Below are 12,800 nucleotides of genomic sequence, written 5' to 3'. Positions count from 1 at the left end.
AAAATTTGCATTGTAATTCGAGAATGATAATGGCAGAGGTCTGACACCTGGCAGAGCCTCAATAAGTCACATCCATCGGCCACCATGAGCTTAATGCAGCTCAGCCTCATACAAGTGCAGCCACTACAATGTGTACAGCGCTGTACTTAGTAAAGTGTGAACACTGTGGGCTCAGCTGGTGTGAGGTGATGGGTGTCAGCCCCCATCAATCTGATACTGATCACCTATCCAAAGGAGAAGGGTGACCCCCTGAGCCGATGCATTACCTCCCCTGGATATCCTCCAGCTTGTCGTATAGCCCCGGCTTGTTAGTGGCTTCTACAACATTTGGGGTCCCATTAGCATCTTGGGCCAACTCTTTGAAGTCCGTGTCAATTCCTTCAAATCTCTTGGAGTCCTGGAAAGAAGAAGAACAAGTCCTTGGGTAAGTTTGGTACTTCCATGTCTATCACCAACCCTCAGCTATATGACCAGAACTGGCTACCTAGTTCTGAATGTGTACAACCAGTCACAGCAAGCAGAGATCTTACAGATGCAGAAGAAATTGAATGCAACTTACTTGAAGGAGGTCTACCATCACATAGTTTGCCCGTTTCCCAGTAATCCATTATTTTCAGGAAAAAAAAAAGTCATTAAATTTACCATGGAAAGAGCTTCTCTGTGCACTAGGGGCGGGGCCTAAACTGCCGATGCACTTGTTTCCTCCTATTCTGCTATTCATTACCCAGCAGGGACCCTTTACACAATGACTGAAAAAATTTGTTACAAATAAAGTATAGAAAGAAAGAAAACAGATGCACTAAAAAAAAATAGCCCCGCCCCTAGTGCACAAGAAGCTAATCTGCATAAATCTAAAAGCTAGGATAATCTGCATAAATATAAAAACTGAAATTTAAAAAAATGACAAATCACTGGAAAATAAGGAATATATTAATCTGAAAACATTACAAAGTAGCCTCCACTGTGCCGCTATTATGTGTGAGGTGATTTGGGAGCCTGTAGACCCCCCCCCCCCCCCCCAAAAAAAAAGAGATAAAATGAATAGATTTCACATTTGAAGTGTGAAGTTGTGTCTATTCCCTGACAGGCGGCGGAGCGTTGCTGGGGTGTCTGGATGTTTAGTGTGTGTCTTTTATTTGAACTGAACATATTTCCTGTTTTCTTGGATTTTATTGCTGTCAGTTTCCGCCGCACTAAATGCCATTTTACAAAGCTTCGGGCTGTGGTTTTGTAAAGTGGAAAAATGATGGAATCTGTAAGTTTCCAGCTGAATCTGCGGATCGTGGTGACACTCATCTGCAGCTAATAAAATAAGTCACAGCCTGGGCCGGGAGGGAGGGAGAAGAAGAAGAGGCAGCAGGGGATGGGAGGAGGACAGCGCAGACATCGGCCTTCCCAAGACTAATATACTATCTGTCTCTTTCTTCCTTACAATCAGAAAGGCCTCAGACTGCGATAAGCTGCTACGGGGGGGGGGGGGACTTGGGAACATTGAGATTGCTTCCAGCAGCACAGAGGAACCTGCAATTAAAGTAACCCACGTTATCTTTACAAAATGCTATTATACAACAGTATAACTATCCCTATATTGTTCCTTCCCATACTTATAAAGTTTGTAAAGATGATTCACCATCTATCCATATTCCTGTTCTTCCAGCTCAGCCGTGCTAAGCTCTGCTACGTCTTCCCTCAAGAACGAGAGAGACGCTGACTGTGTGTGTCTTGCTGAGCAGAAAGCAGGCACCTAGTTAATCAGGAAGCTGTAGGCACGGCTGAGATGGAAGAACATGAATATGCCGGACTCAAGTCAAAGGATAATGATGATCAGACTCACATGGGGTCATTTGCATAGCTGAGTCAACTTTACGAACAGACTGTAGAACTTTACAGGCATTTGGTGGAACAATATGGGGATAGTTGTACAGCTGTATAATAGCAGTTTTCTAAGATATGTTTAGTTACTGTAGGTTAGTTTGACTGACAGGTTCCCTTTAAGGTGACACGTATGTTGACCCTTCAGGGAAGCTGTGACCTGTGTAACAGGGGCATTGTAAGACAGAAGTCCCAGATGTCACTAGTAAAACAGGGTCCTCCCTGAAAGAACAGAGTATTTAAGGTGAGCAGCGTGCTGATCATGTCTGAGGGGATGACCTAGACAACCAATGGTTGCACTGCACACTACATGACCACTAACCTCAGGAAGTTGTGCGCGAATGTCGTCTGACCCAATGAAGATACTCTCCAAATGAGACCAGGTTCTCTGGACCTCAAACCAGATGGAGATGACAGAGTCAGCAGTGGACAGCTTCTTCTGCCAGCCTGAGACCTCTTCTAAGAAGAAGGCAATGTACTTGGAGGTCATGAGATTCTGCAGCTGGACTTGATTGTCTTCCAGCGTCTCGATGAGTTCTTCATCCGATTTGATCAAGGGGACGTTGGTTCGGGGGTGAGGTTCATACTGGAAGTTCATTCCACTCCAGGTGGCATCCAGTTCCTTCAGAACTTTCTCCATGCCCATTTCTTTCACTGCTTTGTCCACAATGCCACGGACCTCATCCTCGAAGTTATGGAGATTGAGTTTGAGGAGGTCGGCCAGAGTGGTTTCTTCGTCCATAGTGAAGCGGACGCCGGTGGCTTGCATGAGTTGACTCCAGTGTCTTTCTCGGATTGCTGGATTCTGAAGTTCTGCCACAGCCCTCAAAGACGTCAGTATGTTCTTCACTTGGTTGTCAAGTCCGGTGAAGGCGTCCCAGGCCCTCATCTCCTTGTCCAGATTTCGGATGTCCTTTGCAAACTTCTTACATTCCAGATCCATGTTCTCCACGTTGATCTCTCTCCACCTTGTTGTCTGCCAGTCGTTCATACTGGAGGTCACCAGGCTGATCATGTCCCACAGCTCCTTGAGCAGACACACTTCCTTCCTACATTGCTTCACCTGCTTGTAGTCTGGAACGTTGACCTCAAATAAAGCTGCCGACTCATAGATGGACGCCATAATGGACTCCATCTTTTGGATTTCCATATGTTTCAGATCCAGTGTCTGGTATGGAGAGATGCTGTCAAATCTGGAGACATAAAGAAAGACCTTATACACAAGAGGTGGACCAGCACTGCCCAACAATAACCACTGATCAAAACATGCCAAAATATGTAATCAAAAGCCACAAAAAGAACAGAGGCATGAAAAATAGATCAAGCAAATAAAATACACCACAAAACATGCTTAAAAACCTTTAAAAATTGTGAACGAAGTCACAAATTAATGACATCCTCGGGAAAGTGCTGAACACATGATAATGTGCACTGTTCCCGGAACTCCAGCTCCCCCTACTGGCCACAATATAGTATACAACAATGTACAGAAATAAATATTATAAATGGTGAGCTAATCAAATCTTTTGACAAGTTCATACAAATGCAAGATAACAACAAAAAGAAGGGTGAAACACAATAATGGATGGACACACAATTCAAGGATCAGCACAAAACCATGTGCAAATAAGAAAATTGTATACCTAAATGCTCAGGCCATGAGAGCGGGGTGCTGGGGATAGATGCCCCACGCGAATCGCTACCTTCCTCAGGGGTCAAAAGATTTGATTAGCTCACCATTTATAATATTTATTTCTGTACATTGTTGTATTGTGGCCAGTAGGGGGAGCTTGAGTTCCGGGAACAGTGCACATTATCATGTGTTCAGCACTTTCCCGAGGATGTCATTCATTTGTGACTTCGTTTACAATTTTTAAAGGTTTTTTAAGCATGTTTTGTGGTGTATTTTTCTATTAATAAAGATATTATTTGCTTGATCTGTTTTTCATGCCTCTGTTCTTTTTGTGGCTTTTGATAAAGGAAGACCTTGTTATGGTCAAATGGATGATGCTACATACAACTACATTGCATCTGTGCCGACTAGTGCAATGCTCTCCAAACAGGGAATTCCCAGCTGCTACCAGAGCTACCAGTCAGCAGATTATTTGGCATTAATGTGGTCCAGAGGAAAGTAATGTCCACAAATGCACAGCTCCACTATGTATGGCAGAGCAGCGGGTCTATAGCAGTGGGTTCTGTAAGAGCACAGGGGCTTGGACCCCCAATCATCTGAGCTCCAAGTAATTGCATGAGTTGCATTATTGGTAAATCTATCCCTGTTGTATCCTGGGAGCTGAGGTTTTGCAGCAAGTGGAGAGCTGCTAGTGAGATCCCACTGGATTATTATGGATCTATGGAAAATTAAGAAGCAATTAACAAAGTAGAGATGGTAAAAGATTTAAATCCCAAGAATGGCAGATTTTGCACCGCACTGTACATGGAAAGGAAAAAACCAATAGGTGAGGACTGCCTGTGCTCAATGGAATAACATGAAAGTAAATATAAAGAGTTGTCCGAATCCGCTATATAATCTGATGGTCACGGAGAGACAATGACGCACGGCAGGTGGGACGGGACCTGATGCAACACCCAGCAAGTACTGTGCAAGACATGTGCAAAGTGTCACACATCTGTCTGGATGAGCGCCCCCCCCTGGTGCACAGCAGCATCTCCCCTTGATTCTCACATGAATACGTATATGAACACACCTTGTCAGGCGGCGTTATATCGCTGACATTACCTGAATGGCGCCTCCTTGCGGAACCTCTCTCTGAAGTTGAACTGTTCCACGTCGAAGGACGCGCACTTCCTGCGGAGCTGCGTCACTTCGTTGGCTTGCAGCGGCGCCACGTGTTGCTTCACGGTAATGGCCATCTTCTTAATGTTGTTCCATTTCTCTGGAAGTTCCTTTAGATGAAACAGGAAATACACAGAATACGTCATCCGCCAAAGCAGAGCGGGTCATTGGCGCCACAGGGTTTAATAGGCCCCGTCTATTATTCATACAGTCGTGTGACCTAAACAATAAGAATGTAGATTTTGTGAACCGACCTCAAGTTGTTTGTAGACCTCATCCGGGAGCTCCTGCTCGTAGATCTTCAGTAGCTCTATGGTCTGCTTTAGGGGCTCAAACAACTCATCGGTGCTGCTCTGCCGATCCTTAACGGCCATTAAGTGACCCATTATCTCCACCAGACCATTATAGTCTCCTTCCTTCAGCTGTTTACTTAAGCCATGTTCTGCCACCTTGATGAACTCCTCCAGATCAGCCAAACTGAGGAGAGAAGGTCAGTATGAGAATGATATTCCTTAATGGTACATCCTATTCTGCAGGGGGAGGCCCCATGATCACTTACCTATTTGTCACGTGGTCAATAAGATGCTGCTTGAACATCAGGCTCCACCGCTTGACCACGTTTAATAGGGAAGATTTAAAGGGATGTGCGTCCACCCTCATCCAACAATCGAACACATTGACGGGCTCCATCTGGTTCACTTCTTCATAGATCTTCTCGTAGGAGTCTATCTGTTCTCTGAACTGCGGCAGGGTGGGGGGTGTCTCCGGGACCCCGTCCTCGGCATGAGCTTCTATCTCCTCCGGGGTCAGCACATGGCCGTACAGGAGGAACTGACGCATGAACTCCTTGCGGTCATCCACGTACAGGTAGGCGTACTGCTCAAAGGAGTTCCGGTACTCGGTGCACGTGGTCATTATGTTCTGGACATTTTCCATCAGGATGTTACGCATGTCCGCCAGGTCCGCCATGTCCTCCATGTCTGCCTGGTAATTGGGGAAGGTGCTGGTAAGCGAGAGGCGAGGGACTAATGAGGAGATTCTGTAGATATCATTGATGAGGCCTTCTATCATGTCGTATAAACCGTCGCTGATTCCAAGGTCTAAGGATGGTCGGAAAACCATGTCCGGGACCAGGAGGTCCAGCTGCACTTCAAATAAAGGAGCGAGGCCGGTCTTGGAATCTGGAAGGAAACGTAGAGGAACATCAGGTCATAAGGATCTTGCAGCCTCGATCTTGACTTTTAGGAGAACAAAACTAAGTAAAGTCATTGTACCCGTCTAAATCTCTGGGGGACTTGTGCCGCCTCAGCCAACCTAGAAGTTCAAGTACTGCGCCCCCAAGTAACGCAAGTCCCTAGTTTCACCGCATCCCCTTATCCTTGTGTAACAACGAGGCCACCACTGGTCAGGGAGGACCACCGCTAGGAGTGTCCTCAGAAATAATAACCACCACTCAGGTGCCAGCCTCACATTGCTGTCCTCAGCAGCTCGGGATCATGGGAGGTTGGTAGAGAGCGTCACACAGAGCACAGCAGGGACAGGAGAGAGCATCACACAGAGCACAGAGGGGACAGGAGAGAGAGCGTCACACAGAGCACAGCAGGGATAGAAGAGAGCGTCACACAGAGCACAGCAGCTACAGGAGAGAGCATCACACAGAGCACAGAGGGGACAGGAGAAAGAGCGTCACACAGAGCACAGCAGGGATAGAAGAGAGCGTCACACAGAGCACAGCAGCTACAGGAGAGAGCATCACACAGAGCACAGAGGGGACAGGAGAGAGCGTCACACAGAGTACAGAGGGGACAGGAGAGAGCGTCACACAGAGCACAGAGGGGACAGGAGAGAGCGTCACACAGAGCACAGCAGCTACAGGAGAGAGCATCACACAGAGCACAGAGGGGACAGGAGAGAGCGTCACACAGAGTACAGAGGGGACAGGAGAGAGCGTCACACAGAGCACAGAGGGGACAGGAGAGAGCATCACACAGAGCACAGCAGGGACAGGAGAGAGCATCACACACAGCACAGCAGGGACAGGAGAGAGCATCACACAGAGCACAGCAGGGACAGGAGAGAGTGTCACACAGAGCACAGCAGCTACAGGAGAGAGCATCACACAGAGCACAGCAGGGACAGGAGAGAGCGTCACACAGAGCAGAGCAGGGACAGGAGAGAGCGTCACACAGAGCACAGCAGGGACAGGAGAGAGCGTCACACAGAGCACCGAGGGGACAGGAGAGAGCATCACACAGAGCACAGAGGGGACAGGAGAGAGCGTCACACAGAGCAGAGCACAGAGGGGACAGGAGAGAGCGTCACACAGAGCACAGCAGGGATAGGAGAGAGCATCACACAGAGCAGAGGGGACAGGAGAGAGCATCACACAGAGCACAGCAGGGACAGGAGAGAGCGTCACACAGAGCAGGGACAGGAGAGCGTCACACAGAGCACAGCAGGGATAGGAGAGAGCATCACACAGAGCACAGAGGGGACAGGAGAGAGCATCACACAGAGCACAGCAGGGACAGGAGAGAGCATCACACAGAGCACAGCAGGGACAGGAGAGAGCATCACACAGAGCACAGCAGGGACAGGAGAGAGCGTCACACAGAGCACAGCAGGGATAGGAGAGAGCATCACACAGAGCACAGCAGGGACAGGAGAGAGCATCACGCAGAGCACAGCAGGGACAGGAGAGAGCGTCACACAGAGCACAGCAGGGACAAGAGAGAGTGTCACACAGAGCACAGCAGGGACAGGAGAGAGCGTCACACAGAGCACAGCAGGGACAGGAGAGAGCGTCACACAGAGCACAGAGGGGACAGGAGAGAGCATCACACAGAGCACAGCAGGGACAGGAGAGAGCATCACACAGAGCACAGCAAGGATAGGAGAGAGCATCACACAGAGCACAGCGGGGACAGGAGAGAACATCACACAGAGCACAGAGGGGACAGGAGAGAGCATCACACAGAGTACAGAGGGGACAGGAGAGAGCATCACACAGAGTACAGAGGGGACAGGAGAGAGCATTACACAGAGCACAGAGGGGACAGGAGAGAGCGTCACACAGAGCAGGGACAGGAGAGCGTCACACAGAGTACAGAGGGGACAGGAGAGAGTGTCACACAGAGCACAGCAGCTACAGGAGAGAGCATCACACAGAGCACAGCAGCTACAGGAGAGAGCATCACACAGAGCACAGAGGGGACAGGAGAGAGCGTCACACAGAGCAGGGACAGGAGAGAGCGTCACACAGAGCACAGCAGCTACAGGAGAGAGTGTCACACAGAGCACAGCAGGGACAGGAGAGAGCGTCACACAGAGCACAAAGGGGACAGGAGAGAGCGTCACACAGAGCACAGCAGGGACAGGAGAGAGCGTCACACAGAGCACAGAGGGGACAGGAGAGAGCATCACACAGAGCACAGCAGGGACAGGAGAGAGCATCACACAGAGCACAGCAGGGACAGGAGAGAGCATCACACAGAGCACAGAGGGGACAGGAGAGAGCATCACACAGAGCACAGAGGGGACAGGAGAGAGCATCACAGAGCACAGAGGGGATAGGAGAGAGCATCACACAGAGCACAGAGGGGACAGGAGAGAGCGTCACACAGAGCAGAGCAGGGACAGGAGAGAGCGTCACACAGAGCACAGAGGGGACAGGAGAGAGCATCACACAGAGCAGAGCAGGGACAGGAGAGAGCGTCACACAGAGCACAGAGGGGACAGGAGAGAGCATCACACAGAGCAGAGCAGGGACAGGAGAGAGCGTCACACAGAGCACAGAGGGGACAGGAGAGAGCATCACACAGAGCACAGCAGGGACAGGAGAGAGCATCACACAGAGCACAGAGGGGACAGGAGAGAGCATCACACAGAGCACAGAGGGGACAGGAGAGAGCATCACACAGAGCACAGAGGGGACAGGAGAGAGCATCACACAGAGCACAGCAGGGACAGGAGAGAGCATCACACAGAGCACAGAGGGGACAGGAGAGAGCATCACACAGAGCACAGAGGGGACAGGAGAGAGCATCACAGAGCACAGAGGGGATAGGAGAGAGCATCACACAGAGCACAGAGGGGACAGGAGAGAGCGTCACACAGAGCAGAGCAGGGACAGGAGAGAGCGTCACACAGAGCACAGAGGGGACAGGAGAGAGCATCACACAGAGCAGAGCAGGGACAGGAGAGAGCGTCACACAGAGCACAGAGGGGACAGGAGAGAGCATCACACAGAGCAGAGCAGGGACAGGAGAGAGCGTCACACAGAGCACAGAGGGGACAGGAGAGAGCGTCACAGAGCACAGAGGGGACAGGAGAGAGCGTCACACAGAGCAGAGCAGGGACAGGAGAGAGCATCACACAGAGCAGAGCAGGTACAGGGGAGAGCATCACACAGAGCACAGCAGGGACAGGAGAGAGCATCACACAGAGCACAGAGGGGACAGGAGAGAGCGTCACACAGAGCACAGAGGGGACAGGAGAGAGCGTCACACAGAGCACAGAGGGGACAGGAGAGAGCGTCACACAGAGCACAGAGGGGATAGGAGAGAGCATCACACAGAGCACAGCAGGGACAGGAGAGAGCATCACACAGAGTACAGAGGGGACAGGAGAGAGCATCACACAGAGCACAGCAGGGATAGGAGAGAGCATCACACAGAGCAGAGCAGGGACAGGAGAGAGCGTCACACAGAGCACAGCAGGGATAGGAGAGAGCATCACAGAGCACAGAGGGGACAGGAAAGAGCGTCACACAGAGCAGAGCAGGGACAGGAGAGAGCGTCACACAGAGCACAGAGGGGACAGGAGAGAGCATCACACAGAGCAGGGACAGGAGAGCGTCACACAGAGCACAGCAGGGACAGCAGAGAGCATCACACAGAGCACAGCAGGGACAGCAGAGAGCATCACACAGAGCAGAGCAGGGACAGGAGAGAGCATCACACAGAGCACAGCAGGGACAGGAGAGAGCGTCAGACAGAGCACAGCAGGGATAGGAGAGAGCATCACACAGAGCACAGCAGGGATAGGAGAGAGCATCACACAGAGCAGAGCAGGGACAGGAGAGAGCGTCACACAGAGCACAGAGGGGACAGGAGAGAGAGCGTCACACAGAGCACAGCAGGGACAGCAGAGAGCATCACACAGAGCACAGCAGGGATAGAAAAGAGCATCACACAGAGCACAGCAGGGACAGGAGAGAGCATCACACAGAGCACAGCAGGGATAGGAGAGAGCATCACAGAGCACAGAGGGGATAGGAGAGAGCATCACACAGAGCACAGAGGGGACAGGAGAGAGTGTCACACAGAGCAAGCAGGGATAGGAGAGAGCATCACACAGAGCACAGAGGGGACAGGAGAGAGTGTCACACAGAGCAGAGCAGGGACAGGAGAGAGCATCACACAGAGCACAGAGGGGACAGGAGAGAGCGTCACACAGAGCAGGGACAGGAGAGCGTCACACAGAGCACAGAGGGGACAGGAGAGAGTGTCACACAGAGCAGAGCAGGGACAGGAGAGAGCATCACACAGAGCACAGAGGGGACAGGAGAGAGCGTCACACAGAGCACAGCAGGGACAGGAGAGAGCGTCACACAGAGCAGAGCACAGCAGGGTGCTGGAGGTCTGAGGTGCCCCTGTGACTGGGAGAACAGGGAGACACATGACCAACACTCCATTCTCTTGTATGGGACTGCCAGTCCCTGATCTTGTATGGGACTGCCAGTCCCTGATCTTGTATGGGACTGCCAGTCCCTGATCTTGTATGGGACTGCCAGTCCCTGATCTTGTATGGGACTGCCAGTCCATGATCTTGTATGGGACTGCCAGTCCATGATCTTGTATGGGACTGCCAGTCCATGATCTTGTATGGGACTGCCAGTCCCTGATCTTGTGCAGCCCCGTACAAGTAAATGGTCACATTTTCTCACTGCTGCTCCATTCCCGGGGAGAGGTTTGGACAAGTCCTACCTGCCCATCAGTGATCTGTATCACAGCATGAGGAATAAGTAGCGCTGATCTTATGACTGATCTCACCCATGTTATCCAAGATGAACTTCAAGGAGCATTCTATAGCGGTGAAGAAGCCGTCCAGCAGCGAGTCATCTATGTAATCTACGTAGGCCTTCCACACGTCAGAGCCGGGGTCTGCAGAGAAGAGCCCCATGTTCTCCTGAAACAGACAGGTTCTTACATTTCACTATGAGAGAGATTGATAAACACCCCACAAGTGCACCCAGCGTTGTGTAGGGCTCTTCACAATGTTTCCAGAAAAAACTTGCATTTTTTTAATCTTATGCAAATTATCTTGTTAGTGCAGCGGGGGCGGGGTCATGTGTGCTGATGCATCGGTACAGAGCACAACTGATTATTGACACCTCCCATAGAAATAAGGCAGTGACAGCTCCAGCCCCGGAGAGGCCAGTGATATGTCATGTGCACCTGGTCACAGCGCCGCGCCACCACTGCTGGTCACTGCCAGAAATGCAGCCCGGCCCATCTTGCTTTGGATGAATTTACCTGCACAAGTTGGTGAATTTTGGCGCCAGATTCCCGGATGAGATTATATCTCTTCTCCAGGCGTTCGCTCCGATCGTCCAGGTTCAGCAGAGAGTCCTTCTTGCCGTCTTTTCTCTCGAAAATGGGCAGCACCCAGGTCTTCATGATGGTCTGGATCTCCTCCACGTTGTCCCGGGATTTCTGCACCCGTCTCTCCAGATCGTGGACGCTGTCTCTAATTTGCTGGATGTAATCCCAAACCCCTTCACAGAGGAGAGACACAGGAATAATATTCATAAAATCATGCATCTATTACTATACACCTGGATAATGCATGCACATCACTACATACAGATTATACACCACCACTAGGGGGAGCTCACTACATACAGATTATACACCACCACTAGGGGGAGATCAGTACATACAGATTATACACCACCACTAGGGGGAGCTCACTGCATACACATTATACACCACCACTAGGGGGAGCTCCCTACATACACATTATACACCACCACTAGGGGGAGATCACTACATACACATTATACACCACCACTAGGAGGAGATCACTACATACACATTATACACCACCACTAGGGGGAGATCACTACATACAGATTATACACCACCACTAGGGAGAGATCACTACATACACATTATACACCACCACTAGGAGGAGATCACTGCATACAGATTATACACCACCACTAGGGAGAGATCACTACATACAGATTATACACCACCACTAGGGGGAGATCACTACATACAGATTATACACCACCACTAGGAGGAGATCACTACATACACATTATACACCACCACTAGGGGGAGCTCCCTACATACAGATTATACACCACCACTAGGAGGAGATCACTACATACACATTATACACCACCACTAGGGGGAGCTCCCTACATACAGATTATACACCACCACTAGGGGGAGATCACTACATACAGATTATACACCACCACTAGGAGGAGATCACTACATACACATTATACACCACCACTAGGAGGAGATCACTACATACAGATTATACACCACCACTAGGAGGAGATCACTACATACAGATTATACACCACCACTAGGAGGAGATCACTACATACACATTATACACCACCACTAGGAGGAGATCACTACATACACATTATACACCACCACTAGGAGGAGATCACTACATACACATTATACACCACCACTAGGAGGAGATCACTACATACACATTATACACCACCACTAGGAGGAGATCACTACATACACATTATACACCACCACTAGGAGGAGATCACTACATACAGATTATACACCACCACTAGGGGGAGATCACTACATACACATTATACACCACCACTAGGGGGAGATCACTACATACAGATTATACACCACCACTAGGAGGAGATCACTACATACACATTATACACCACCACTAGGAGGAGATCACTACATACACATTATACACCACCACTAGGAGGAGATCACTACATACACATTATACACCACCACTAGGGGGAGATCACTACATACACATTATACACCACCACTAGGGGGAGATCACTACATACAGATTATACACCACCACTAGGAGGAGATCACTACATACAGATTATACA

General features: G+C 49.9%; 1 protein-coding gene across 1 annotated transcript in view; it reads right to left on the bottom strand.

The window, feature by feature from the left end:
- DNAH9 (dynein axonemal heavy chain 9) overlaps positions 1-12,800 on the bottom strand; it is a 233,304-nt gene that overhangs the window by 140,948 nt on the left and 79,556 nt on the right. Inside the window, exons 14-20 of the mRNA XM_072113597.1 lie at positions 11,206-11,447; positions 10,723-10,858; positions 5,229-5,850; positions 4,924-5,146; positions 4,613-4,779; positions 2,195-3,065; positions 267-397 (exon numbers count right to left, since the gene is read on the bottom strand). Of these exons, the coding sequence (XP_071969698.1) occupies positions 267-397; positions 2,195-3,065; positions 4,613-4,779; positions 4,924-5,146; positions 5,229-5,850; positions 10,723-10,858; positions 11,206-11,447 (2,392 nt within the window). The remainder of the gene's footprint in view (positions 1-266; positions 398-2,194; positions 3,066-4,612; positions 4,780-4,923; positions 5,147-5,228; positions 5,851-10,722; positions 10,859-11,205; positions 11,448-12,800) is intronic.

This window comes from Engystomops pustulosus, chromosome 6, assembly GCF_040894005.1.
Source record: "Engystomops pustulosus chromosome 6, aEngPut4.maternal, whole genome shotgun sequence".
In the NCBI taxonomy this organism is placed as follows: Eukaryota; Metazoa; Chordata; class Amphibia; order Anura; family Leptodactylidae; genus Engystomops; species Engystomops pustulosus.
The sequence above is the reverse complement of the archived record's forward strand: the minus strand, read 5'-3'. Positions and strand labels throughout refer to the sequence as shown.